The sequence below is a fragment of the Pocillopora damicornis genome, chromosome 6 (assembly GCF_964200805.1).
Source record: "Pocillopora damicornis chromosome 6, jaPocDami1.2, whole genome shotgun sequence".
In the NCBI taxonomy this organism is placed as follows: Eukaryota; Metazoa; Cnidaria; class Anthozoa; order Scleractinia; family Pocilloporidae; genus Pocillopora; species Pocillopora damicornis.
Window position 1 is genome coordinate 25,415,113 of NC_142675.1, and position 27,194 is coordinate 25,442,306.

General features: G+C 36.9%; 5 protein-coding genes across 15 annotated transcripts; 3 read left to right on the forward strand and 2 right to left on the reverse strand.

Annotated features, from left to right (window-relative positions):
* On the forward strand, nucleotides 1-2,439 carry LOC113680917 (dnaJ homolog subfamily C member 12). Its single transcript, XM_027197962.2, has 3 exons — nucleotides 1-454; nucleotides 1,153-1,331; nucleotides 1,595-2,439. The coding sequence occupies exons 1-3, from the start codon at nucleotides 276-278 to the stop codon at nucleotides 1,756-1,758; spliced, it is 522 nt and encodes a 173-aa protein (XP_027053763.2). The 5' UTR covers nucleotides 1-275; the 3' UTR covers nucleotides 1,759-2,439.
* On the reverse strand, nucleotides 2,234-5,076 carry LOC113680915 (clathrin heavy chain linker domain-containing protein 1). Its single transcript, XM_027197960.2, has 2 exons — nucleotides 4,163-5,076; nucleotides 2,234-3,858 (listed from the first exon to the last, which is right to left on the reverse strand). The coding sequence occupies exons 1-2, from the start codon at nucleotides 4,949-4,951 to the stop codon at nucleotides 2,797-2,799; spliced, it is 1,851 nt and encodes a 616-aa protein (XP_027053761.2). The 5' UTR covers nucleotides 4,952-5,076; the 3' UTR covers nucleotides 2,234-2,796.
* A 136-nt stretch (nucleotides 5,077-5,212) lies between these two features.
* Nucleotides 5,213-8,043, forward strand: LOC113680916 (uncharacterized). Its single transcript, XM_027197961.2, has 7 exons — nucleotides 5,213-5,539; nucleotides 6,151-6,405; nucleotides 6,661-6,797; nucleotides 7,029-7,161; nucleotides 7,334-7,369; nucleotides 7,567-7,660; nucleotides 7,825-8,043. The coding sequence occupies exons 1-7, from the start codon at nucleotides 5,213-5,215 to the stop codon at nucleotides 7,914-7,916; spliced, it is 1,074 nt and encodes a 357-aa protein (XP_027053762.2). The 3' UTR covers nucleotides 7,917-8,043.
* A 2,029-nt stretch (nucleotides 8,044-10,072) lies between these two features.
* Nucleotides 10,073-14,804, forward strand: LOC113680928 (uncharacterized). 2 transcript variants are annotated; one of them, XM_027197980.2, is made up of 9 exons: nucleotides 10,073-11,177; nucleotides 11,295-11,308; nucleotides 11,842-11,929; nucleotides 12,173-12,188; nucleotides 12,621-12,672; nucleotides 12,772-12,819; nucleotides 12,914-13,011; nucleotides 13,431-13,595; nucleotides 14,035-14,804. In XM_027197980.2, exons 1-9 carry the CDS (start codon nucleotides 11,008-11,010, stop codon nucleotides 14,116-14,118), a joined length of 735 nt encoding a protein of 244 aa, XP_027053781.2. In that variant the 5' UTR covers nucleotides 10,073-11,007; the 3' UTR covers nucleotides 14,119-14,804. The 2 variants fall into 2 exon arrangements, with proteins under 2 accessions (XP_027053781.2, XP_089065978.1); XM_089209852.1 differs by lacking the exon at nucleotides 11,295-11,308.
* On the reverse strand, nucleotides 13,894-25,833 carry LOC113680925 (sodium/potassium/calcium exchanger 4). Of its 10 annotated transcripts, none has more exons than XM_089209838.1 (12): nucleotides 25,519-25,833; nucleotides 23,060-23,219; nucleotides 20,332-20,499; nucleotides 19,875-20,058; nucleotides 19,710-19,767; nucleotides 19,010-19,203; nucleotides 18,567-18,611; nucleotides 17,940-18,102; nucleotides 17,671-17,778; nucleotides 16,163-16,849; nucleotides 15,429-15,599; nucleotides 13,894-15,155 (listed from the first exon to the last, which is right to left on the reverse strand). In XM_089209838.1, the coding sequence occupies exons 1-12, from the start codon at nucleotides 25,537-25,539 to the stop codon at nucleotides 14,949-14,951; spliced, it is 2,166 nt and encodes a 721-aa protein (XP_089065964.1). In that variant the 5' UTR covers nucleotides 25,540-25,833; the 3' UTR covers nucleotides 13,894-14,948. The 10 variants fall into 10 exon arrangements, with proteins under 10 accessions (XP_089065964.1, XP_027053773.2, XP_027053774.2 ...); XM_027197972.2 differs by lacking the exon at nucleotides 25,519-25,833 and adding an exon at nucleotides 25,185-25,432; XM_027197973.2 differs by lacking the exon at nucleotides 25,519-25,833 and adding an exon at nucleotides 24,062-24,200.
* Nucleotides 25,834-27,194: the final 1,361 nt, after the last annotated feature.

A 27,194-nucleotide genomic window follows, 5' to 3' on the forward strand; every position in this document is an offset into this window, starting at 1 on the left:
GGGTAGGGTAGGGTATGGAACGTAATAAACCCTATTTTGTTCAGTTGTATACTTTTTCATACAATCGATTCTTTCTTATTTCCAAATGCTTCCTTGTTATGTTAGGACCACTATTTCACTGAACGTAGGTAATTATAGGCATAGACAACGGAGGACACTCGGTTATTAGTCGAATAGTTTTGCTGTACCAGCCACTGACAACCCCCTCCCTTCCGATATATTGTTATTGTTTTGTTTTGTTTGTTACGTCGTAGAAAGTGACGATTCGCTTTAAGATGGAAGATTTCTTTGATGTGTTGATGAAGAAAATCAAAGAGGACGATTTCTACACTCTGATAGGATGTGACGAGCTGGCAACTGCAGAGCAAATTAAAACTGAGTTTCGACAAAAGGTGAAGCTACTTCATCCAGACAAGAACCCTGGCGATCAAAACACAGCGAAGTTGTTCCAAAGGTTTGTATAATTACGGGGTTTAATTAAATCATGATTCCCATGAATAGTCTCTTCATTACTTAGAATAGTCAAGGCTGTTGATTTTAATAAAATAAACCAGCCTTTAAATACTTTCAGGAGATTTTTAATCAAATTTTTGCAGAGGAAACAGATGTAATTTGGCAAATTCTACTACTAGGTGATTTTCAATGCGGGTTACCCTGGTAGTCGCCGTTACAAATTTACGAAGATTGTACTTGTGGCAGGTGTATCTTCTCTTAGTAGTTTTTAACTTAATAGTTAATACCTCATGATGTGTTTTAGTCCGAAACAACATGTACATATCTTTAAACTAAAAGAAGAAAGAATATCGTTTAGTATTTTGCATAATATTTCGTATTTGTTTCACAATAGGCCACTTTAAATTATGCGTTGGAGGCGTTAGGAGGGCGTGTCAGTGATGCAATCCTTGTGCGTCACAAAAGGGAGATACGCCAACATTCTCAAGTTGTGTGCACTCTCACAAGAGAGCATCTGAGGCAGGCTAAGAAATGATACTAAGGCACTGCCAATTTTAACAAGTACTCCCGGGGAAATGGCGCAAATATTCAATATCTACCTTTTGGCACTGCCGATTTTAACAAGTACTCCCGGGGAAATGGCGCAAATATTCAATATCTACCTTTTATTCTCAGTTTACAAAAAAAATTCTATTGCAGATTGCAAAATGCCCGTAATATTCTGTGCGACGAGGAAAGCAGGAAAAAGTATGACTTTTGGCGCAAATCAGGAATAACTGTACCTTATGATCAATGGATAGAGCTGAGTGGAGCAGCACATTCATCATTACACTGGGCTGCCAAACCAAGAAAAGAACTCATGCTTGACTACGGAAAAGGTGAGTTACAACTCAAGGGTCTCCTCTGGCATGGGCAACAGATAACCTTTTCATGGGGTTTGAAAGCATCCTAGCTGAAAAAGTATTTAATCCCTATGTCAAAAATTCTGTTCCTACATTCTGTTCAACTACAAATAAATTAAGTAATCTTGGGAAATTGCAAGAGTGCTTGAGAATCTTCTTGTAGCTTTACTTAGCTCTGTCATAGTCATTAAGAGTACACTCTGACTTTCTGAAGTTTTTTTTTATATTTTTTACTTTAGTTGAAGAAAATCCTCTTGATGAATTCTTTGATGGGAACCTTAAGGCAAAACACTTAGTGTCACCTAGTGATGACATTTTCAAAGTCACAAAGTTGCACAAGAGACATGGATGGGGTTCCAAGCAAGGGAGACATATCAGCAAGTTTAGAAGATATGAGATATAGGACAAATTCACTCTCAATAATGTTAGTAGTTTGGACAATCAGTACACCTGATCATAGAGGAAACTAGAAAGGGCTTGGTATGAATCAATAGTTTGTGAAATTCTGCAACACTGAGTATGGGTTGGATAAAAAATTTTTGGCAGGAAACAGGAGATTGTCAATTCATGGCTTTTTGTTCTATCAGAATTGTTTGAAAATTTCAAGGTGGATCAGGTTCCTCTACTGCAGAACTTTAGAAATTATTTAGTAAGCTAAATAGAATATCATAGTACAGAAAGAGCCATCTTACACTTTCTCTTCTTAAGTGGAACATGAAAGTGAATCTTGTCAATGACTGATTGTTCCCTTATTTTTTCAGGCTAAATTGTTTCATGCCATGTATATTGCCAACACTAAGTGACTTGTTCCAAGTCATTCAAATTTTTACTAAATTTTAAGACAGATTTATCTTTTTGTTGTGAATTCTGTTTGCCTATTTTGTTTTCTACAATGTATTTATTATATCATCCAGAGTTAAAAATGTGAATTCTTAAGATTTAGAAGATACTCATAACTTTGTAAGTAGTGTTGTGTAACATGAAGGAAAGAGTTTGCAAGTCTTGATCAGAAATGCAAAAGACATACAGATTTACTAACAGTCTGTATAATCAATGAAAATAAATCTCATTTATGAAAGTTTCATTGATATTCCAGTTGTCTCCTTACACACCACTAAGACTGAAGTTTGTCTTTGTCTATAAAGAAGAGTCCTTACGAAAATGATATAGGGCACTTAATCTAATCTCCTACTTTTTCCCTCACCTCAGGTTCCTGTGTATCCCCTCTACACGGGTACTTTTCGTAAAATTATTCTATTTGAGCAGGACACCTTATTGATTCCTAACAATTAGACATTGTGGCTTTTGAATTGAACCATTTGATGAAGTCTCTGAAATAGGTATTGGGTATGTGCTGAAATAGTTAAATCTTGGTTCTAGTGTCTCTGTTACTAAGTTTTAATAATATGAGACCTCTTACAAACTGAATACGAATTTTTGCTTAAGAAATGTAATCCATACTAAAAGCAATGGATGCTTTGTTTAGTGCCTCCCTTATGGTTAGAATGGACAATATTTCAACACCAATTCCCAGCAAACCAGATTCCTGGCACATATCAACAACCAACAGCCATCTGTTTGAATCCATATTGTCACTCCTAGTCTCATTAAACAATGCATCTGTCATCACAGTAGATAAGTCATCAGAGCTGCTCTGAGAGAGATGCTTTAACAAATTCACTAACATCTCAGGTTTGTTGTCATCTAAAAATGCTCCAACAACAGATGCAAAACTTAACAACCCAACCCTGCCATTAGTACCAGGACTACTGAGCATAAGCTTTGCTAGTTCTGGAGAAGGATTCCTCAGCAGGATTGATCTAAAATCCTCTGTTGTGAACTTTGCATGCTTCTGTGCATAATTCAACATGATTGAGAATTTTCCTTGCCTGCAAAGACAAGCAACAACTTGATGATGCGCACCAACTTTCATGTAAACAGTTTGTGCCAAAGGAATACAGGTGCATGAACATTTTTTAAGGCATTTGCAGAAGTTGCAAAAAGCATCGCCAAGAGGAATAGAAAATGTTAACGTCTCCTGAGCAAGCCAATGGGTAGCAAGGTCCAGACGTCCATCACTGAGCGCACAGCGGATACATTCAGAAGACATAGCTCCCGTGAGAGGTTGTGCCGCTGATGCTGTGGCCATCAAAGCATCACAGAACATCAAAAGAGGTGACACCTCACCTTCCTTACATTCAGCTTGTTTGAATTTGATCATGGTTTCATAAGATCTCAGAATTCCCATTGGTGAGTTGGCAGCATGCATTGCAGCCAATTCAAACTGTCCAAAATCAAATAAATTGTTGAAGTGATCAACATACTCAATCAAAAGTTCTGCCTCTTTCTTCTTCAAGGGATCATCCTCATCAAAGCTTGCAAAGAACTGTAAGGAATCACTCTTCTTCCCATACTTGCTGTTACCATAGTTTGCTAGCTCTCGAAATATAACATCAATAACATGAACATCCTGGTCTGGATTATCTACCACTGTTCTTGCTGCCTGATCATGAAATAAAAGTAAGTACAAGTTATTACACTTTTAATCTCTCTCAGAGATTGTCTCTCTTTTTAGGGACTTACTAAGATTAACTAAATATCTCTGTCTTACATGATCTGATCTTACATTTTTTTTAAAGCAAAAACAGAGTTGTCATTGTAAGATACAACATACTGAAATTTTGGTACTACAGCAAACCAAGCTGTCTGTGTTGTTGAACAATGACTTGAACTGGGCAAATACTGCTGATAAATATCAACTCCTGAGAGAACTTGAACACACAACCAAATAGAGGTGGGGATCTTACCTCAACAGCAACCTTTAGGGTCTCACATCTTTCTTTTGATTTCTCATGATTGGCAAACACATGATCTCTCACATTTTCCTTCTTTGTGAGCTGTTGTTTCAAAATCAGTTTCTGGTTTCTCTCAGCAAACTTAGATTTTGTAGCTTCCTTCAGCTCCCATACTTGCGCTTCTAAACTAGACAGTGTCTTCTTCAAAGTGGGTAAGTCGGTGAGATCTTTCAGAGACAAGCCAGGAATCAGAAGCCTTGTCTCTTTAACAACAGAATGCATCGATTTACTTTCTGCAGAAGCCAGTCTCCGAGCTCTCTCTGCTCTTATGATGTGGAGTTTCTCCCTTAATTGGGCATTATGCTTTTTAAGTTTTGCCATTTTCTCTTCAAGTTCATCGCCCCTCTGGACAAAATGCCTTACATTTTCTTTCTCCGACAACAGAGCCTTGAGCATTCTCTGAAGATAGATTGTCTGGCTCTGACCTCTCTCCAGAGTATCAATGAACTCCTCATACTCTGCTTTAATCTGTGACAAAATCGACTTGTAAACCACAGCTTTGCTTTCAATTAGTTGATTAAATGCATATTTAAAAACCATGAACAACTCTTGCCGGCTGTGCTCCGGGTGATACTTGACGTGACGAAGCTGATCAGCAATATTCCACTCAATAACTTGCAGATCAGCACCAGAAGAAGCCTTCGAGAAAGAGGTTTTCCTCTCTCGAACATCTCTCGCACTTAGAGGTGAATGAGTTGACACTGGACTTGGTGATCTTCTGGGTTGAACTACTCGACGCATGATACCCTATGAAGAACAAATATGGATTTCCAAAGTAATAGAATGACCTTTATTCAATCAAAAGTCAGTATTCTCCGCCATGTTTGTTCCTTCTCTCCGTTGCCACAGCTGACTTTTTGTCGCCATGCGAGAATAAAAGACCCTCCCTGATTGGTTATTTTAATTAATTGACCAATCAGAAGGCGACTTCTTCTTGAAACGTTTGTGATACTTAGGTATACTTTATTGGTAATTGGATCAACAATTTACTAATGATCGAAGATGGCGGACGAGAGTATTCAAGCTTTTCCGACTGTGTCTTCGGACGTTACTGAAGAAGAACAAAATCTATCTTTAAAAGAGAAGATCAACTTAGTCGACAGTGAGATTCGTAAGCTATATGAGTTTTGTGTCAAAGCCGGTTACACTCAGCCACAAATAGAGCAATGTGCACAACCTTTACTTGCTGTCCAGAGCAAGGAAAAACACATTCACTGGCTTAGATTGTTGTTTTCATTTGCTTTGCTGGCGGCATTGATCGTCTTCTTGTTTTATTATGATCCCACCTACCGTAAAATCTGTATTTATGGCAAGTTCGTAGCTATGAAGGTAAAGCACTTTTTTTTTTCCAGTATTTCCATGTAGGTTTTGTATACGCCTTAAAGGTTTGAAATTTACTTTGCTTTTGGCTTACCAATATTTTCCGTAACGTTTGAACTTAGTCGAAAATATCAACTTCTAGAACAGGGAAGCTTTAGAGGCAATCTTTTTCCCTGAATTGTGTATGTATGTAATTGTTTCCTTTTTAACCAACAATTGTATGGATAATGAAGTGCTGTTACAGTAAATTATACAAATAAATTTTGCCGAGTGTTTTTCACTCACCAAGGTAAATGACTATTTACTTGGTTGGTAATGGATATCTTAAGATCTTATTGGGAAGACTTCTGTGTAATCCTTCACTTTATTATGTATACAGTACTTGCAATAAAGAAAACAATGGTCAAGATTACCTTTGAGACTATGATTTTGATTTAGAAAAGTATGGGGTTACGCAGGAATATTTCTGTCTTAATTCTCATTTTCTTTCTGTGTAGAAGACCATTTCATATCTTCCTAGGGCAAAGCCAAAATTTACTCAGCTAAAGTTTATCAACCAAACATTTCTTTGCAAACAAAAACTTCTTATCCTAATTTTACCAACCTTTTGTTTCTTTTAGGTTCTACCATATTGGGACTGGACAGAAATTTACAACTATGAATGTGTCATTGACAACCCTTACTATGTTCAAGATCAGCTAACTGAAGAGGATTGTAAAGCATGCAAAGATTTCCAAACAGTAATGAGGGTAGCTAATATTAGTACCAGCAGAGTAGCTGATGATTTTCTTTTTTCCAACATTCCTGTGATTGTCACTGATGCTATGGATGATTGGGAAGCTCTGAAAATGTTTCATCTCAATTTCTTGACTGAGGTAATCAAATTGATATTTTATTTAGCAAATGTACAGGAGTTTTACTTTAGTTTAGTTATCTTTCTTGTTTATGCCTTTTCTTTGTTTTTATTTTGTCAGGGATATTACTTCACCCTAGGACTTGCTGATATCAGCATTCTGTTTCTTACTATTTTATTAATGGAAGTTATTTTACCAACCAAAATCACTGATTCTTTTTGCGCGAAGATACATGGGCAATATTAATGAAGAAAAAACTTTGAATCTTGTCTTCAGATCTATGAAAACAGTGAAATTTTAAAATACTCCGGCACAGAATGCCAGTTTGAAACAACCTTACCACAGTACCAGACTCCTCAGCAACTGCTTTCGGCTGTTAAAAGTGGGGAAGAACAAAAATTTCAGGCCTTCTGGTAGGAAAGTATTAACTGGATTTTACTGTTGTGCTATAAATTGTAGAAAAGTTTTGCTAACCCAGGCTCTATACAATTCTATGGTTTGCAAAAGTTAAGTCCACAATCCTCTCCCAAGTCCCTTTGAAGGATCAAAAAACCACATTAAAAAATAAAAATCAAATCTTTTACCCATGCAAGAATTAAATTCCTTCTTTAATTACTGGACTTGCACATTTATTCCAATATCAGGGAGAATTGTGAGAAAGAAGCTGCCAAATTGTTTAGAAAGTATTACCGACGTCCCTACTTCATGCCACCTATGACAGAGGGAACAGAAGGGAACTGGTTCATAGTCTCCTTGGGAGAAAACAAAACTTTAAGTGTGAGTTTTCATTTGCTTATCTAATTATGCATTAATAATGAAGGCTTTTGAGCTGTTTGTAATGTGGAGCAAAACTCAGTGTGCCACTTTGTAATATTGTACTATCTCAAAGAAGTCTTTTTATTTGAAATATTTTCATTTTTGTTTTTCAAATCTTTTTACTTTTTTCCAGGTAAACTGGGATTGCTCAGCCACTTGGATGGCTCAGGTATGAGGTGAAAATCTGTTCAGTTTGTGACACAAACAAACATAAAGAATAAGAGAATATATTAGGACTTTATATTCACATAGCAATGCAAACTGTTTTACAGTCATTGATAAAAATATTATTATGACCCACTGGTCAAGAAATTGAATGAGTACTGCATAACTCAATCCTCATAACTGCCTTTCTCCTTTTTTAAGGTCAAACAAACTGCAAAATTCATTTTGAAACCAAATGAAGTTTGTAAAAGTATTTGCCGTAAAGTTTTGGTGAAGGTGGAACCAGGAGAAGTTTGTGAGTTTAAGAGTTTTACATATATGTATTCAAGTTCAGCCTCTGTTTTATCAGAGTCATATTTAAAATGCAAAGTTTTGGATTAATGAATCGTGTGCCATTCTTGAATAAAACATATCACTGTGAAGACCTACAACCAATTATTTAAGTGTTCCATTTTTCAGTGACTGTCCCTAACAGCATGTGGAGTGTGTCATACAAACCAGTTGGAACTGATCCAGTTGTTACCTTTGGTTCAGGAGTAACTTGGGATTGAAGTTAATCTCTTGGCTTATGTAATTTTTCACATGTAAATTTCTCTGACACCAATTAAGTTGTAGATTAAGAGGATTTTCTACCTTGAATCCAGAGTGAAAGGAAATAAAAATGTGAGCTGTAACAAATTGTTGTTGTTTTACTGTTTTATGAGTACTTATGTTAACTCTTCAAAGTAATTATGCTAATGAATTACAGAGTGGTGCCAATAACTAGCACAATAACTATTCACTTATCTAGAGCCCTCTATAAACTATAGTCTCAGTGCACTACTGCACAACTCATAGTTCTCTTCAAACATCCTTGAAACTTATTGATATCCACACAACTCTTCTCCAACGTAGCCTTCCACACAGCTGACAATTCCAATGACAATAAAGAATCCCAACGATTCATGCTCTCCAGCTCTGTAATAACGCTAGCTTTGCTCTCAAAGAAAGGCTCAATCAAGAAAAGGCTAACTTTAACTAATCGCAACTCCTTATATATGTTTTTCAAAATGTTCTAGAAGTCATTCCAGAGATCTGTAATACAACTATTTTTAGTAACATTACATTGCTATTACATAATAAGAAATTATGCTGACTAGGGGTCCTAGAAAGTTCCATTAAGGGTTCTCAACGAGTCAGCATGACTAAGCCTTCTAGAAACTTCCTCAATTCTATATTTAGTAATTCCATAACACAACACACTCTCCATAACACTGTATTTCCTTGAATTTGCATCCTGGTTCCTAACCCAAATATGGGGGGAGCACTCATTGGAAGGAGGGTGGTTACTTGAGGGAGGGAGCCTATTAAGAGATTATTAACCTAAATTGATTCTATTGTAGTTGAAGCTTAAAAAGTTTTTAATAAAGTGACAATAGAAACAGGTTTTCCTTTTATCCCAACTATTTAAGAGAGTGAGGTAAGAGTGGGGCACTTGTAGCGACCACCTTTCAGTGTGAAAGGGGACAGGAGAACATAGAACCACAACTCATCAGTCTGACAATCCAACTGAAACTGTTTAATCCATCCACGGTGTATGGGGAATTACAATCTTAAAATAGCTCTTACTTGGTGTAGAAGACACATTATATGTCACACTATTGTTTTCATTGTTTTCTTATTTCTGGTTGTGATGAAATTCTACTGTGACGTACTCTGTGTCTTCTACACCATGTAAGAGCCTTAAAATATCTGCTGAGGCTCCAGTAACTGCTGTCAAAGACTGTGATAAACCACAGTGAAAATAGAAGCTTCGGGTGAAGCAAACACTGAAGCTTCAAAAACACTAGCGTAATCAAGAGTTATTTTAATTTTGACGAACCACGGGACGTATAAAACGTATACGTATTTGACGTATAAAACTCTTTTGTCAGTCGTTTTATATTTCAACGTATTTAGATTACGATCACTCGGAGTGTCACGGCGCAAACGCTCAAAATACTTACAGACGCATACACAAGTCGTATTGTTCGCGGCCAATCCACGCTAAAAGATGTTATTGAGCGGTAATTTTCGAACGGATTGAGTCGCCAACGCTTGAAAGCCATGAAAGCCTTGAATGCCTTGTATGCCAAGTATGCCAATGTCTTAGTTGAAAAACGTACACTTGTTGTAAAAAGCAAAATCTGAAACCAAACTGCATATACTCTATGCAATCTGTTGAACAACACTCTTACCGTGAGACTAAAGAACAAAACTCTAACGGATGCAAACTGATAGTGAAGAAAGACGGCATGTTGGATTCACTTGATGCCAGGGAACGTAGCTACGATAACAGTGTACAGGAAACGAAATATGGTCGATTTACAACGATAAATATTTCGAAATATAAACATTTTTCTCATAAAATCAATAAAAATTACTCATACCCTGTGTATCCGTTTTAGTTTCTGGCGATTTCTGCCGTTTTAAGCTTGCTTTACCATTACTGTTATTCACGTCATCTACTTTTATGGTAATTGTGAAGAAGAGCTCCCCAAAAAACCTGTCGGCCGACAGTCGACCGACTGTCGGCCGACAGACGGCCGACAGGTTTTTTGGGGAGCTCTTCTTCACAATTACCACTTTTATTACGTTGGTAAAATCTGTACAGACATCACACCAACCAACTCGCGCGCAAAGTAAGAAGACTATATTAAAGGCTTGAAATTATATTACGATCGATTTTCATCAAGAAATGGGCCAGGAATTTTCCACAATAGCGCAAATAATGGTGAAGGCTGATCGCGGAAAAGCGATTGCGTGACGCTCGCTAAGCTGTAAGATGACATGTTATTATATACCAGACGTAAAAACTCTTCAGATTCTCCGTCTGCATTTTGTACCCACTCTGCAGTCTGCAGTCTATATTTTGTATCCGGTCTGCAGTCTGCTGTCTGCATTTTGTAGTAACAGGTATCCGTGGCACCAATACAGTTTATTTTTGGTGACATTTATTCGCGCAACACACATAATTTACCACAAAATACCTGTGTGTGAGGTAATTCGACATTTTCGTTCTTTTCCGCGTTAATACTCTTCTTTCCTTTGGTGAGAATGTAGACCACTAACAATGTTTCAAGTAATCCACCCACCCTACAAAAAATAACTCTTGCATGCAGAGCATGCCTGTGTTTTGAAATAGGTGTATGCCTTAGCCAGACTTGAGCTCACTATTTCAGTATACTAGTCCGACACCCACAGTATCACTACACTTGATTCCAAGGATCCAGTACCATCCAGGTATCCCAGTTACCCTGCTCACAGGGTCTAGTTGGTGGAAATATGGTATCCAGAAGTGGAATTTTACAATATATCAGATCACCCTTTACCCAAAGCTATGTTTTCCACAATGCAATCAGTCTCCTTTACAATTATTTGTCTCATCACAAAACATGTTTGGCGAAAGAGTGTGTTCCATGGTAAGACTTTGCGACTTAAAAAAGAATTGCTAGAAGCGAATGCGATGCAGAGGGAAGGGGATTGGGGTTGAGAATTTGACTATGGTTAAACATTAGTATATAGAATACATGAAGCATCTGGCAAAGTAACTAGATACCGCAGTTGTAGCATGGCCTCAACTGGCCACGCATCGAAGCTACTTGTCAGTGCAAAGCAGTGGAAATGGGTAGACACAGCTCAGATTCCGAGGAGGATAGACGAAGGAAACACAGATCTTCGAGGAAACGTCACAGAAGAAGCAGGAGTCGAGAACGGAGGAAACGGTCGCGGTCTCGAGAGAGGAAACGAAGTCGATCTAGAAGCAGTAGTTATGAGGATTACAGGCGTAGCAGGTTCGAAGAGTAATATATTTACTAGTTATCTCTTCCTTTTATAGATCAAGTCAAATTAAGAATAAATACCCTGTTAATTCTCTAAATTTTCTTATTTTCTCCCGTGTTTCTTAACAGATCAAGTCGAAAAGGTGAGGGAACTATTTCTGAAGCTCCATCCTAATTTACCAAATTTTAAGCTTAAATATATAATCTTATTTAAAACGATGAGTAAAAAGGCTGCTTACCATCATATACTTGCTATTTATAGAGGTGGAAGTGAAAATGATGTTTTATTATTTTTCGCACTTATTTTTAACCTTTGAAGTACAATCACTTCCTCAACATTTTGTAAAACCAGGCTAAATTGTAAACATAAATTATGCAGTGTCTGAAATCACAGTTTTGAAATACTTATGAGCGCTGGTTGTTGTGTTTGTTGAGGAGTAGGAGTATCATTGGGTTCCTCAATCAGTTCAAAGAGGGACATGGGGAACATGCTGCTTGTTTCTCCTTCTTAGCCACCACCCTCCCCCTCTCACCTTAGCTTTCCACCACCCACCCCCACCCTAGCTCTCCACCACCCCCTTCACCTTAACTCTGCAATCTTTGTAATGTACATCTAACATGGTAGACCTCATAACCTTGACCTTTGCAATCTATGAATGATATTATTCTACTACAGGTCACAGATTTAGTCGATCAAGCAGTAGTAGAAGCACTAGCAGTAGTTCCAGTGGTGGTGGTTGGAGAAAAAGTAGGAAAGATAAAAGGTGAGGGATGGTTGCATTAAATTGTGTGATGTTGATCCTAAATGACCTCTAAGCAAGGCTGACATAGTACATTTTTTAATGAAAAAGGTGATGAATAAAGTAACAGAATTTGTATTCTCTGCTTTTTTGTTGAATTGGCCAAGACTCCAAAACTGTATCTTGTGACATGTATCTGTAATACATGAACCAAAGGTAGACAGAGTGGATGGTTACTCATGATAGTTTTTTTCTCTGAATACATAGGGATTCAAGTTCACAGGTGAGTGAGTTTTTAAAACACATTTCAAATGTTTTTTGCTATAAACATATCCCAACAAAAGGAAAGAACTGAAAGTAAAGGCTTATATTCTGTCATTATATTATTAACTGTGATGATTGTCCTTTCTTTAACATCTTAACTATGCAGTCCAAAAATGCAATTTTCATATCTCCTCTTTAATTGCTGAAAAGTAAGCAGGAAATTTTTTAGTAATTTTTGTATGAGGTAGTTTAGGGCAGCGACACCAAAGCAAATCCAAAATACTTGGGATACTTGATATTCAAACTCTTTTTATAATACAAAACAATCAAAGCAAGTTCTTTTTTAGAGTAGTCCTCCATTCTTTCCATATCACTACTGCTTCTGAAATTGCCCTTTGCACCTTTACATTAAAAAAATTGTTGTCTTCAATTCATTGTTACTTTCTGAAAGCTCACAAAAGAAAAGACTAAAGCAAAAATGAAGAAAGCTTTGGCAAAAGCAGGTAAGCTGTGATAGCGCAAATACATTTATTTTTCACCGACACATTTTAGTATAAAACTGTTAATACTCTTTTCTTTGACAATTAATTGTACTTTAACAGAATCTAAAGATGAAATACTCAAAAGGGATAAAGCTGCCAAGGAATTAAGTGAGTTCTATTACCATTTTTTTATTATAAGTCTCATTCAACAATAATTGCTTTCTCTTTGACAATAACGTTTATTGACTGCTTTATTTAACAGGAGAGTTTGCACCTAACAAAGACACAATATTGCAAATAGAAAGCAGTGAATTTGTGCCTCAGTCCTTCAGCTCATCTTCTGGCTCCAAAGGTCATCAGGTAACATTATACACTTAATGTATGGTCCCGAGGGAAACAGTTAGTTTTGTTTTCCCAGGAGTCCTGATGTTTCCTGAGACAAAGACAAGGGAAACATCATGACTCAAGGAAAAACAGAACTAACTAGTTTCCCAAGGGACCATACATTAAGTCCTTTGTTACATATTAAGACTTTCCCTTAAACAATCATGTGGCAAAAACATGCTGTTGTATTCGGCACACAGACAACAATTGCACAATTGTATCCTGGTCAGGATACATTTGAATTTGATCAGGGGCACATGACTAAGAATCAACCAATCGCAATGCTCATTTTGTTGAGTGAAAGTCTAGGTATATTATAAAATCTCTTGACAGCCTGAAATCTTGCTGAGTATCTTAACAGTTTGTAACATTCATGGTTTTTTTCATTCTGACAGATAGGTGGGAAAAATATTGATGGTAGCCATGAAGAAGCTATGTTTGGTGTTGGTGGAGCAGTGCCAGAAATTTCATCCCCAACTGTAGCTACAGCAGAGTTGAAGAATGCTCCTCAATTAGTTATATCACAAACTTCTGATAAGGATGGACTGTTTGCTTCATGGGTGAGATAATGAAGCATCTATTAAGATATGTTGATACTCGTGTTTGGGATGTTATTGAGAAAATTTTGTCTTCGTCATCAATGTCTGTAACTGTATGATTGTGCAACACAATCTATTTTAAAAGAGCTTGTACAGTGTATGTATGACTTACTGTGTCAACATGCTGTTGTTGTAGAATTCATGAAGTGACTGTAAACTGACTGACATTTATGAATGTTTACAGCTTTCCAAGCACTTTACATCACAATAACCCATGGTGTGGTAAAAGGCAAATAAATCTGAACAACTGCAAACTCAGTTTTGTTTCTCTAAGTGCAACCAAGATCTTTATGACATATATTTTACAAGTTTATAGATGCACTCTTTGATTATGGATTAGACTAATAAAACCATGAACTTGGACAACATTTTTTCATGGGTATTTTGCTTCTCATTTCAGCTTCATGAAGATGAAGAAACCAAGACATCTCGCTGGATAACTAAATTAAAAAAGATGCGACAAGAACTCTTGGCAGCCACCTAGCTACAATGTTAGTGGCTATATCCTTTTTTTTCTGATAAAAATACATTCAAGTAATTTTTGTATCAGCATGTTGTATTGAATATAAAAACAATCTATTTTTTAGCTTGTTTTCCTAAAACAGTGTAACATCTTTAATAAGCCATTCCCCTTGTGTTCAACACAAAAAGTTTTTTTGGCAGATATAAACTCATGTAAGATTGTTTTCAAACTTTTCAACCATTTAGCTTATGGTAACAAAAGGACTCTGACTCTTTCTCTTCATAACAACCTATATCTAGAGTACAAAAACGTCTGGGTCATCACAATGTTGTAATAACTTAACTTAGTAGTATTGTAGAGAACTTAAGCAATATTTTTACAACTTTAGAACTTATCCTAGATAAATTTTCCTATGAGACCTTGTGTCAGTCTAAGTCAAATCTTCTGCAATACAATTGTAAGCCATAAAGATGACCTGAATAGTGATAGGTTTTTCGAAACATGTTCCATATCATATATAGATAAGTTCCGTATATTTATATCACAGATGTGTGTTACCTTTGTCAGTAGAATACTTGCAGAGAACACTAAAACATGTTACAGACATTATAGCCTCGATGGAAACCTAGTATAAACTTCATCTAGAGATATTCTCATCGTTTCTAAAATGTGAACTTTGTAAAAAAATAAAATTTCAATTAACCTTAGCTGTTGTCCAGTTTTGATTGATAGTGGTGGATTCTATCAATCTGTAATCGAACTATTCAGACGGAAAACGCTAACTGGTCTGTAAAAGAGTCACTCATGTAACAATTTCTTTTAAAATGGTCAGTTGGTACTTTGTTTTTACATCAGCAGTCGTAATCACACAGCATATCTTGAACGTAAGCATAGATGACGAATGCGACATACATGGTAAAAAATGAAATACCAATTTTTCTGTTCAATTTAAAGCGCACGCTGGCGAAAATCCCAAGGGCTACGATCAAAATGAGAAACAAAATGAAACCAAATTTGACGTGTGGCACCACTACAAGACTTCCTGACGATAACATTTCCTGCAAGAACATATAAATTGAAAATTAATTGAGAGTTAAAAATAAAGAAATAATACCGATATGTGGAAATTTTTAAAACAGAACAATGATGAGAAATTAAAAGACTCAGGAAGAAATCATGTGCTAAATATTTTTCACGGAAGACGCTCCTAAAAGAGAAGTTAAGTGTATTCTTCACTAAAGTTACCCTAAAAAACATTGCTTTTGTTTACCATCTTTTGATGGCAAAGATGCGAAAAGTACGAGTTGATGTGAAAACTCCATTGATTTTACCTCTTCCTTTGGTGTTAGAAGTCGGATAGGTTGAAAGTTATCAATTATGATCCTGATAACAAATGGTAAGCCAATACCAAGGTTGATGTCAAATACATTCGATCCAATGGCGTTTGAAACGGCCATATCTCCAAAACCATCTCGTGCGACAATGATGGAGCTTAAAGCATCCTGAAAAAAAAAGCAAAATAATTCAGTTATGAAATTGATCTGTAATTAGCACAACGTTTGAGTGTTTGACCTAATCAGAAAAGGTAACAGGTTCGTTTATCTGTAGATTTTTTTTTTTTATTTGAATGTGCAATGTGGTTTCGTTTGATTACTTCTCTGTTTAGAGGTAGCTTTCCTTACTAAGTCGAAAAAAGTAAGTCTGCACTTGAGCCCAGTGGCCCACCCAATCGGAGCTTATCCCTTACCGTGAAGCGAGTAGGAGTATTACTACTTTCTTCCTCTCCCCCCCCCCCCCTCCCCCATGGGATGCTAGTCCAGCGCGAGGTTTGGGATATGGCACGCTAATGGTTTGATCACCAGTGCTTAACCAAACAAAGCGTTAACAAAAATGCACGTCTTTTTTTCGAATGTCGATCGATGTTTTTTAAAACGTTATTTAATATGCTGTGAATGAAGAAAAAAAAGAAATAATTGATAGGAAGACGCCTTAAAAGGAAAATTTTCCATTTCCAGTGTTAAGACTGCAAAAAGTTAAAACGTGACCACGGGATTCAATAACTTACCGGAACACTTGTGCCAATGGCTATGACTACCAATCCCATGGTAAACTTGTCCACGCTTAAGATGCACCCAGATCGTCCAACCAACGTCACCATGCCAAAGCTCAAAATGGCTATCCAAATAATAGACATCGTGAAAGAAGCTAGGAAGTATTTGCGGTTGTGTGGCTTACTACAGTCGGGAATGGTCCATGTAAACATACAGATGAAAGGAAAGCTCACAACAAATAACACCCATCCTAGCGAGTACTTAAATGGGGCCAAAACGCCTCCTTCCTCAGGGTACTCAGGGAACTCTGCGGATACTGCAGGTAGACATGGGCAAAGTTTCATTTTTGCCTCTTCTTCCCTATCCATTCGGACATCATTCTTGGGGTCCACGACAGATTTTGTCTCCGAGTCATCATCCATAGGTACTGTACGGGCGTTTCCGTTGGCGTCCACGTGAACAACAGAGAGTGTAGGCTGCTGGCTCACAACCATTTCGGAACGGCGTCTGTACTCTTTCATCACTTGTTTCTGTGCTACTGATTTAAGCCTGATTTTTTCTCCTGGAGCAGCCAATCCAGCAGAACTCCGTCGATGTGCCTTAGGATTGTCATAAATTTCTCTTAGTCCCGGAAACGATACTGAAAGCCGCGGCTTGACTGGAGATGTCGAGTGATGGCTGCGTCCCAGGGATAGATTAATCTGTTTGTAAACGAACATCCATCGCAAAGATAGACAGGAATGTTTGGTTGATCGACTGTTTTTAAAGTTTTGTGTCAGTTATAGGTTCCCTTTAGTGAAGCCCTAATAAATTTGCTCTAAGAGCAGTAACCAACTTGTGTAAGCTTGAATGACTGGCTGATGTCTTTTGTCTAGCTACAACACTTGTACTAAAAAGAAACACCCCTCTAGCCAGGCTGTGTACAATCGCCCCCAACCTTCAAAGTGATTATTTTTAGGATTTGGAGTGACTGTTCATAGGCTACACTTTAGCACCTCTGTCTAAGTTTCCTTTCTTTACCGCTAAGCTTCTTTCAGCTTCCATTCAACTGTTTCATCCCTGAAGCGCAACCACCTCTCGTCCTGTCTGCCTCAACTATCTACATGGAAACAAATGAACTTCGCCGAGTATCAACTTCTGAACGTCTTTTTTGAGGAAGACTTTTCCAAACATTCATGATTTCCGAGACTATGATATTTACGAATTTCAGCTTTCTAACTGTTACTAATTACTCGTTTATTTTACTATTGCATAACGTGGATAAAGTTACTGTTAATGACGAGGACAAATGTACAATGGAACAAATTTATTGCTTGTCCTTATTGCCGTTAAACGAAAGCCCAATCGTCCTATGAACACACTCTTTCCAACTTAGCCTTCTTTTTCTCGAACAGATTCTTTAAACTTGACTTAGAAATGTCTTGTCCATTTAGATGTAAGATTCAGAGATGCGAGAACATATACTAACTGGCTGTGAAATATGTGTTTATTTAAACTGATATCCAGGCTCCCGTTTACTTACAAATGATCTGGAGAGTTGTCCTTTGTTAGCATGTGAAAATCTCCTTTGATCACTAAGATTAGTCGTTAAAAGCACTTTTGAGTTAGCACCTTCATCTGCGTTACTTTCCTGAAAGAGAAACTCAACGTTTCAGAAATTCATAATGTTTAAAAACAGCTAGGTAGTAAAATGAGTCTCACTGAGGCTTAGATGAATTACTGTTTCTTCAGTTGTCTGCAAGGGGGTCCGTATATATCAAAAAAAAAAAAAAAAAAAAAAACGCTTCTTACCACAGGTCTAATGGGAGGAAGCTTTCCTGCAGGTACTCCTTGCCGACCTTGAAGAACAGCAACGGACGAGCTCAGTGTGTTGTGGTCTGACTGCACATCGATATCACTACTCACAAACTGTGTTACTTCTGTATTTTGTGGACTGACTTGTCCTCCCTTGTGTCTTGAAATAGAAACACAAAATATTTTTTGGCCTTCCAAAATTAAAGAGTTTAGGATATCAGCAAGCACTGTTGAAACCATGCATTTAGGTGAGCAGTCTGGACTTGAGCTCTTAAGAAACGTTTTACTTCAGTTATTTTATATTCTTAAGACCAGTAAAGTTTAGAAGCATATTTTAACAACAATCATGTTGCAATTTTTTTTGTGAAATTCGCGTCTTCATTAGTTGTCTAGGTCAATAACTTATATTATACTTGTTTTTTAGAATATATCGATTTCACCATAGCATTAATAGGATGGAAAGTTACGAATAAAACAGTTTAAAATGTGTACAGAGTTGGTGTCGAGAATTCAAGTTTATTAGTTGAATATTGTTTGTTTTAAAGTATGGAATCATTGTTTATCTTGTGAAGAGTAAATTAAGAAATCACTCAAACAGTAAAACTAGAAGTAAGTTGTACTAACAGTGTATAGGAAGCCAATGGAAGTTCTTCGTCCCTTGGGAACATTCTGATGGTGACCGGCAACAAGAAATAAAGCTGACCTCGTTAGAAAGTGTTTATATCTATGAAATTTTTTCTCCTTTAGTTTCTATTTTCAAAAATTGTTGACTTTATAGATTTTAGACAGTATGGTATTCGTGCTTTTCTAATTTTCGGTGCATTTTTTACTTTTCTATAACTAAGAAGAGGATAATTTTCCTCATTCAGTTTGTTTCATTGTTTACAGTTGACGAAAAATAAGTACCACGAGTATGCGTCGCTGTAATAACCGGTTAGGTCTATATTTATTGTTATTTAGATAACCTTTACAAGCACCAATATGCCAGTTGCCTATAAGAATCATTTTAAACATGAATAATCTAAATATTTATTCATTAGGTTCCATACTCAAACAGTGTCACGTACTTTGCCCCACTCATGAGATCCATAAGCTTTCTGTTAAACTTCATCAACACTATGTAAAGGAAGTAAAGGGCTAACAGAATGATTGACTCATGGAGCTCGAACTTGCCATCCCATGCAAACCAAGAAAAAAATCCGATTGATAGGGCGTAGCAGATGGAGTCCCTTATAAGCGGTTTCCAGTCCAGCTGAAGAACCTAGGAATTGGAAAAAATGGTCAACTTCATTTGTAATTGGTTTCTAACAGGTAGAGTTGTCCAAGGCTTTAAATAAAAATGACTTGGCAACTACTATTGCCGGACGTCTATGTGACTGAAGCTCACCCAAAACGTAGAATTGCCTAAAGAGTAATTTTGAACATTTTTTTCAGAAAATTTTGACTCTGTCAGTCTTCTTAAAAAAGTTTTGCAAGTAGAATCAAAAACCTTTGCGAATAGACTTCTTTCATAATGGTACCCAAGATGATTATTCTTTCATGTGTATGCGAATGAGCTTCGATTTTTCAGGAAAAATAGAATTGTTTTCATACATGACAAGAAGGGCTAATTTACATGAAGAAAAAAGTTTGTAATTGGGCCCGCCATTTATGGGAGAGTTCCACACAGATATAATCGCACACTCGAACGGATACTAGTTGTGAAAACTTAAAATGACACACAAATTTTAAAAATATTACAAATATGGATCAATAACCCAAGCACACCTGTCCTGCCAAGGCCGCAGTCAAAGCAATGATGACGAGAAGGTTGAATACAGCACTCCTAGACATAACAGAGAGTTCAGCAGTGATATCATCGGGTATTAAACAGTATTTCATATGAGCGATTAAGCATATTTATGGCAGAAAAGTACGAAAGATTCCTCTAACCCTACTATTGTTCCAATTCCGACATCGCTTTCTACCGTTACTCCTGCGACAGAAGTAAATAGCTCCGGAGCAGAAGAACCTGCAGCCATAAAGGTTGCACCTGCCACATCCTCAGAAAGATCCAGTTTCTCAGATATTGCTTCAAGGGATGGCACAAAGAAGTCATCGCAAACGATAGCAAGCGCTATAAAAAGTAAAATTAAATAACGCTTATTTTCAATTATAACTATTTTGTGCACATTACGTAACTCATAAAACCCTGAGCTAGAAGTGCAATGGATTCAGAGCAAAGGTAGGTGGTAAAGAAACTGTTGTCTGATTTCAAAACTTTCACATTTCTGAAAAAAAATTTGTGACACTTTACTATCACTAAAAACACTTGCTCCAATAATCAACCGAAGTGAAGGCTGTATCTAAAATGTGAGGACGGACCTCAATAAACACTTTCATACTTTACCTACAAAAATGACGAGAACACAAAATATATGCAACGCTAGCCAGCCATATGCTTCTTTGGGAGCCCACCATGTTTCCCGAGTTGAATAGTTTCTCGAATGACCGATTTCAAAGTTGCAAGTTTCCCACTCGACACTTGATAACAGATGTCTTGATTGAAAAACTGATCCTGTGAAATGAGCACAAAGGAATACTATGTACTTATTGACTAAGGGGAAGGACCGAATTGGTAAACATTTGGCTCCGAGCTCAGCGAGGTCCTAACGAGAGCCAAATATTTTCCCGTGCGGCCCGACCTGGCTTGGTCATCAAGCATTTCATCATTTGACTGCCGCCCTTTATCTTTCTTCCTTTCTTCTTGCTTCTTGCAGCGCTGCACGACCTTTTCCCGGCCCTAATCACGCCATCGCCTACGAGTCTCATTGGGAAATTTTTTGTCTAGTACGTATTTTCAATAGAATTCCGGGCCGTGCGAGTCTCATGATAAAATGGTTATGTGTTAATCGCAAGAAGGACCATCAAATATCCATCCCCTCTCGCACACTTTTTTATATAATGCGACACTTAACTTGCTTTTTCTTCACTAAAGAAGAGTAATTAGAAAACAAAGTAAGGAAGAGAAGTAAAGGCACTGAAAAAAAAGAAAACTGGGTGTTTGTGACAATCAATTGAAGTGTTTTTCTGGCGTGGATTTGAGTAGGAGTTAGTTCTATAATGTCATTATTCCCGTTTATTCAAGTAAGAATAAAATCACTCGATGGTGTGAAAAAAGCAAAAAATTATATGGTACCAAATTGTCTTTCTATGTGTGTCTGTGTTTTTTTTGACACCATCAAAATGTGATGTTTACTCTAAAGTGAACTTGGACGGTTAAGGCAGATTGTTGCATTGTGTCAGATAGTCAATTAATCTGTCTTCAGTCGGGATCAAACCAATTAGTACCACTGAACATTACGTCTTTCGTTCAGGTGATGCAGTTGAAAATTTTAATTAGCAGTATTTTTACAAGTCGCTATCACAAAATAAGAGCTCTGAATCTCAAGTGATACAAATCGATAAACGCTCTTGTGAAGGATAATTGACAGACTCTTCCACTTTGTATAACTGTAGCTAGAACACTTTATTGTTCTTTGTTGTTTGGGACAGAAAATCCTATTTGGCGAAAAGTAAAGCACTTCTCAGTATTTTCGTTCAGGACTGCCCTTTTCCGTCTTTGATGGCAAGAGCAAAAAATTTGCATTTTAGTAATAAGTGAGAGGTCTTTTTCAAAGGCAATACTTAACACCTCGCCAGTGACTGTTGTCCTACACGAGAAATGGAGAATAGAATATGAAAATTCGTCCCCAGTTGTTAGGGATTGAGACAATAACGGGATTATCCCGCGGCAAGAGGTCTTATATCAAAACCTCAAATTGTTTTTTTGCTGAATGGAGCCTGCACTTTTTAGCTGAATTTTCTTTTTTTTCATCCTACGTTAAGTCAACATCGCTGCAAAACGTTTTAAAACTTATTTTTAAAAATAAATCAGCTAATTATCTTGTTTGTTTCTAGCGATCTACATCAGCAGGTGCGCTTCATTTCCTCACTTACATTTTATACATGTTACGCACAAAGAAGTAGAAGGCACAACATGTTTTTAATGGTGTTGACAATTTGAAGCTGAAAAACCAACAACTCAATTAGATAAACAAGCATAACAACGTATTTGTAGGTTTACAGAGGAGACAAAACACAAGTAGAATTTTTTTAGCCACATTTAAAGTTTACAATGCAGTTTGCATTTCAAAAGACCGTTCCGTTCATACTGTGTTCATCATGCTGCATGCTGGTCGGCTTTGCTGATTAATTTTCATCTCATCTTTTACTACAATGTTGTACATAAAACAAACACAGTAAAACCGCCATGAAATGAAGGAGTCTATCAGTGCAATTACCGAAATAAAACAATCTTTGACACTAGTTCCTTCCTTGTTCTCACTTACAAGCCATTTCGAGGATCTTTGTATTACGAAAATAATCACCACTTTCAGCCAGCGAGAAACACAATTGCCAAACACAATTACCAGCTTCTTTGTCGAAAAACTCTCCTTATGACTGTCACGATGTTCTTCATTCCTAGAATTGCCACTCGCTACAGATTACACTTTGATGTATTTTTTTTCTGCAGCGATGACGATGGAATTAGCGAGTTTTGATAAGATCTTCAGGCCTCGATAAAATTTGTTTTTAACCAGATTCGGAGAGAATATTTATTGAAGAAGCGAAGGTAGACTTTCCTTTTTTTTCCCTTCTCTTTTTAGCCACACCGGATAACTTTTCCTCGAAATATAAACTAATAAGCCCGATGGTGTGGTATACTTTTGGTTTGTTTGCTGAAAATTGGCAAAGTTCCGGTCCAAGCAGTACAAACTATGATAAAACATTGATTTTAACAAACAGCAATCTTAAAAAATTCGCATTATCGAATCTCTATACTCCTTTAAAGCCAAGGTTGTAAGAGAATGCTGAGGATCGCAAAAACATTTCTCAGCTAAAAACTTAATATTTCATGAAAACTGGCTGAAGACAAACGAGAGAACTGAGATGTGCCGCTATGATTCCCGCATCTTAACATTACTTACTCTTTTCTAGATGTGTACCACAAACCTTAAAATCGACAGACAACGAACGAGATTAAAATCCAATGATTTTATTTTTAGAACGACGACAAAAAGAGCCCTAATCCTTACCGTCTGTCAATTCCAAGCCGTCGGCCGCTGCTCTCAAAATTAAACCGCAACCAACCAACAGTGGTATCACCAAAACACGACGGCACAAGATCAGACATTTTTGAAGCGGTGGTCTCGATGAAAACGTCGTTCTTCCTCTACGCCAACTCATGCTTGGCAACTGAAAATTGGATAAGACAAACGGACATGTGTTAGCTAAACACGATTCATCTTAGTCATGAAATATTAACAAAAAATATTGTTAAAAGTAGTTTGGCCGTGGAAAGAAAAACATCAAATCGCAGCAATATCTAAGAATTTGAGCGAAATCGTTCGTGATTACGCAAGCGAAAAAGGGTCAAGTTTTTATCTTACATTTAATTTTTATTTCCCCTATTTCCTCGTTTCTTTATGAACAATTTTATCTATATTGCTTCAGAAATTAAACTGTTGAGTTGAAGTTTATCTACGTTCGTTAAACACGACGGAAAAACTCACAGGCCGTACAAACCTGAATGTTTTTCAGAGGCGGTGCTTAGCACTAAGCGAGGAGTTTTTGTGAAGTGCAAAAAACGAGAATCAGTTAAAACCCAAACATCTATGCATGTTTACGCTGTTTACGGAAATGCAATTCTTGTGAAATCCCTGCAGAGAATTAATCTGTCAGAAAAATCAATATGGTTTTCAAAAATATTTTTAAGTCTCTGCAAGTTGCATATGTCGGGTGAAAATTCTCTCTCGCGTAGGAAATTTTCGTCCTCAACGGCGCTTACAGGGTCTTGAAACTGGAAAACATCGAGGTGAAAACTAATTGAAATTCTCTCCGATGATTGTAATTGACGGTTTGAATAAATGAACATTTCAAGTCCCAATTTTCATTTGTTAAAAGCGACTGGAGGACAATGCCTCATTTCAATATTATATCTCTAGACGTCAAGTGAACAGAAAAGAAGCGTGAGGTTGTTTTGAAATAATCCCACAGCAATGGGAATAGAACTAACAATTAATTTACAAGAAATATACCTCTCGACCACGGCTGCACTAGGTTATGAAGATTTTTCTTTTCTTTTCCATACCCTATCATTTGTTTGATATTGTGTCGACCCCTATAGCCGTTGTTGGCCGTGAATCAAGGTTTGCTTTCGCCACTCAAAAGCAGTGCGCGTCATAATACGTCATCGTTACCTAGGTAATGCCCTAAGCAAGTGATTTACATCCCTGTGGGCCTTATCTCCCTTGTAGACATCAAAATCAGAGCGAGAAACTATGAATTATTTATAGCTTGGCGAAGGAAGCTTAGAAAAACAAAAAAAATTGTTTACAAAAAAATATGATCTCATGAATTAAGAAGCCCATTTTCAATCTACAAACATTTAAAATGTCTTTTTTAAACGATGAATGATAGACAATTAATTTTTCTTTCTTACAACTGATTGTAAAAAGATATCTTTGTCAAGTTTCCAAGTAAAATACTCCAAAATCATGCATTTTGTTAAATATGCATACGGGCCTTAAGCTTGTCTTGAATATTCCATGAAATCCTGACGAAATTTATCGGCAGGAGAGATTGTGGTTTGATGATAACACAATCATTCTTGCCGCATAATGAAAATAATGTTCCAGCAAGAATATCACCGAAACTACTATCAATTCTTCAGACACCTGTCTTGAAAATGTATAAAAGTGAATTTGACATTCGCGATGTTTTGAAAATAAAGCTCACCGGTTGAATTTTCGTCACTATTTGTCAATTTCGCTTACTGAAAAAAAATTGTCGTAGTGAACTATCGACCATGTACATCTTTTGCATTACTTCGTTTCATTTCAAATTTAAAAATTGCAAAAACAGAAAATTTGAGATGTTGAATAGTGCGGCTAGTCAGTTGTTGGCTTTTTTAAAATGCAAAGTTTCGAACCTTTCAAATAAAATTAACGATCTCCGTACGAACGATTTTAAGTGAAGCCATCTGCCTCAAGTATGGAATATAATTCTTACAATATGTACGCGCAGGTTTTTATATGTCTCCGGCGCGCCATAAATTTTGAACTTCGTTTCCTTGACTTAGTGATTTTCTTACTATGTAAGCGACAAAGCTGGCTGGATTCTCATTCAGGTGAAAAGAATTCACATGTATTTTCTACCTACCTCGAACATGTTTTAGTGAGGAGCTTCAGAGTCTCAACCGTTGTCAATAAATGTTTTCCCCTTTTGAGTAACACCGCAAAATTCCCATCATAAAATAACACTCGCCATGGTTTGTCAATAGCATCTGTATTATAAGCCAGTTAGTCAAACAGAAGGTTATGACAATTATGAATTATTACTCAGTAAAGGACGCCTGAAGTTTACGCGCTATTTTTTACCTCAGATATGTAATATGCTGAATCGGTCTTGAATTTTACGTTAAACGGAAGGCAAACAACCTTAATTAGTAGAACTCAGACGTTACAAAATTGAACAGAAAATATATCTAGCTTACTTTTTCATTCCATGAGTTCATGCGTATTTTTGCGCCGACAATTATTCAGAAGTCACAGGTTTTAAAAAATAACACTTGATTCATTGGATTTTTCCTGTGTCAGACAGCGAGCAAACAACACCAACGGCTTCAGATGGCAACGTAGTGATATGAGTGGTAGAGAGTAATTCCAAACTTTCGTTGGTTATCGACGCGTAGCTGTTTTTTTTTTTTTATTATTATCATTACTATTATTTGTTAGTCTGTTTTTCAACCTAATTTAATCCGCTCAGGTCATCTTTCATTGTGGTCTCTTCTTTCGGTAATTTTGGTGAATCCAAAATACCTGCAATAAACATTCGATTTCCTAACTCATCCTAGCTAGTTCCCAGAATTCTTCGGACGTCGAGTTTTAGGAGTTCGTCATCCTCAACGTAATTTGCACTATTCTTGTCAAATAAGCGTGATATTCTGTGGAGGAGATATACCTGGTAACCCTCAAGTATGTATTTAATTTATTAACTGCTACCGTTAAATGGTTCCCAAGCAGTACAAGTGAGTTATCTCATAGGTCCAGTATCTAAAACTCGAAAAATAAAGACCCAGTTTATCACTTTCTGGTTGAGTTTAGCTCACTGTGGATTTATATGTCTCCTCTTTCCGCTTTTCAATTACATGACCAAAATTTCCAGTGTTTCATTATACACTGCTATGTTCGAGGACAGCCATACAACAATATTGATGAGAGATAAGTGTTTTCACTCATCTGCGCTGAAGGCATACTCTGGAAATAAAAAATGCGATTCCGCGTGTTTTTCAACAGGCGTCAGAAAATACCTCTTGCGATTCTACGAAAAAGTCTTTTATCCATATCGAGATATGTTGTTGACTGTTGTTGGTTCTCTGTGTCTTGTGACTCAGGCAATAAACGATGGGATTGATTCAGTTCAAATTGAGATGTGTATGTTTCATGCTTACGACACTGGCATACCTACTTGTAGTTGCTCTCGGTTCTAAATTCTACCAGAGCTGTATTTCTCTTCTTCGTTCCTTTAATGATCGATGAGATCCTGTTAGACTCGGGACACAATTCGCCTATTTGCCAAACAGTACTCATAAACAAGCTCAATAGTTTCTACTCAACGTGATAATAGGTTTCTCATTCGGTTGACTCTGCTTCCTGGTTTTGAGGGGAAACCACAAGGGAGACTCATTTTCGGTCATTCTTTAGTGTTTAAAAAAGTGCCTCAGTGTTATAACTTACAATTGCATGTGTCGGCTTATTATTGTTATTACATTGCAGTTGTTGTTGTCATCATTCAAGTCGTTGTTTTCAATCGTTGTTGCGGTGTCGTTTATGTATTTAGCTTTATTTTTATACTAGTTTAGCTATGCTGATGCTGGATCCACATGTTTTGCATCCTTTCAAAATTGAGAATACGTTTGGTATAACTTTGTTACTTTAGATGCACTTTCTGTTTCCTTGAGTCAGCTGCACCAACCAGCGCGACACCGCTCAAGCATCTTCCGTCGGCTTGTTAGATTACCTCGTTCCCGGTTTCTGACAGGGCTTAAATAACATAAGAATTTCCGATTTAACTCTTTAAAAATTAGCAAATTCTTTATTCCTTCACTAGAAAAGCAGCATCTTTGATTTTTTTATTTACTCGATGTAGGCATTTAAGAAAGCGAAGGTG

What these genes read in the sequence shown, in the direction of transcription:
- LOC113680917 (XM_027197962.2), top strand. Translation starts at nt 276, where the DNA reads ATGGAAGATTTCTTTGATGTGTTGATGAAGAAAATCAAAGAGGACGAT. An exon ending in ACAGCGAAGTTGTTCCAAAG is followed by an intron (nt 455 to 1,152) that starts GTTTGTATAATT and finishes ATTCTATTGCAG; the next exon opens with ATTGCAAAATGCCCGTAATA. An exon ending in CATGCTTGACTACGGAAAAG is followed by an intron (nt 1,332 to 1,594) that starts GTGAGTTACAAC and finishes TTTTTACTTTAG; the next exon opens with TTGAAGAAAATCCTCTTGAT.
- LOC113680915 (XM_027197960.2), bottom strand. Translation starts at nt 4,951, where the DNA reads ATGCGTCGAGTAGTTCAACCCAGAAGATCACCAAGTCCAGTGTCAACT. An exon ending in CCCTAAAGGTTGCTGTTGAG is followed by an intron (nt 3,859 to 4,162) that starts GTAAGATCCCCA and finishes TTTCATGATCAG; the next exon opens with GCAGCAAGAACAGTGGTAGA.
- LOC113680916 (XM_027197961.2), top strand. Translation starts at nt 5,213, where the DNA reads ATGGCGGACGAGAGTATTCAAGCTTTTCCGACTGTGTCTTCGGACGTT. An exon ending in ATCTCAATTTCTTGACTGAG is followed by an intron (nt 6,406 to 6,660) that starts GTAATCAAATTG and finishes TCTTGTCTTCAG; the next exon opens with ATCTATGAAAACAGTGAAAT. An exon ending in CAAAAATTTCAGGCCTTCTG is followed by an intron (nt 6,798 to 7,028) that starts GTAGGAAAGTAT and finishes TTCCAATATCAG; the next exon opens with GGAGAATTGTGAGAAAGAAG.
- LOC113680928 (XM_089209852.1), top strand. Translation starts at nt 10,955, where the DNA reads ATGGCCTCAACTGGCCACGCATCGAAGCTACTTGTCAGTGCAAAGCAG. An exon ending in GAAAGCTTTGGCAAAAGCAG is followed by an intron (nt 12,673 to 12,771) that starts GTAAGCTGTGAT and finishes GTACTTTAACAG; the next exon opens with AATCTAAAGATGAAATACTC. An exon ending in ATGGACTGTTTGCTTCATGG is followed by an intron (nt 13,596 to 14,034) that starts GTGAGATAATGA and finishes TTCTCATTTCAG; the next exon opens with CTTCATGAAGATGAAGAAAC.
- LOC113680925 (XM_089209838.1), bottom strand. Translation starts at nt 25,539, where the DNA reads ATGAACTCATGGAATGAAAAA. An exon ending in GATCTCATGAGTGGGGCAAA is followed by an intron (nt 18,612 to 19,009) that starts GTACGTGACACT and finishes GGTCACCATCAG; the next exon opens with AATGTTCCCAAGGGACGAAG. An exon ending in TTCCTCCCATTAGACCTGTG is followed by an intron (nt 17,779 to 17,939) that starts GTAAGAAGCGTT and finishes TTTCTCTTTCAG; the next exon opens with GAAAGTAACGCAGATGAAGG.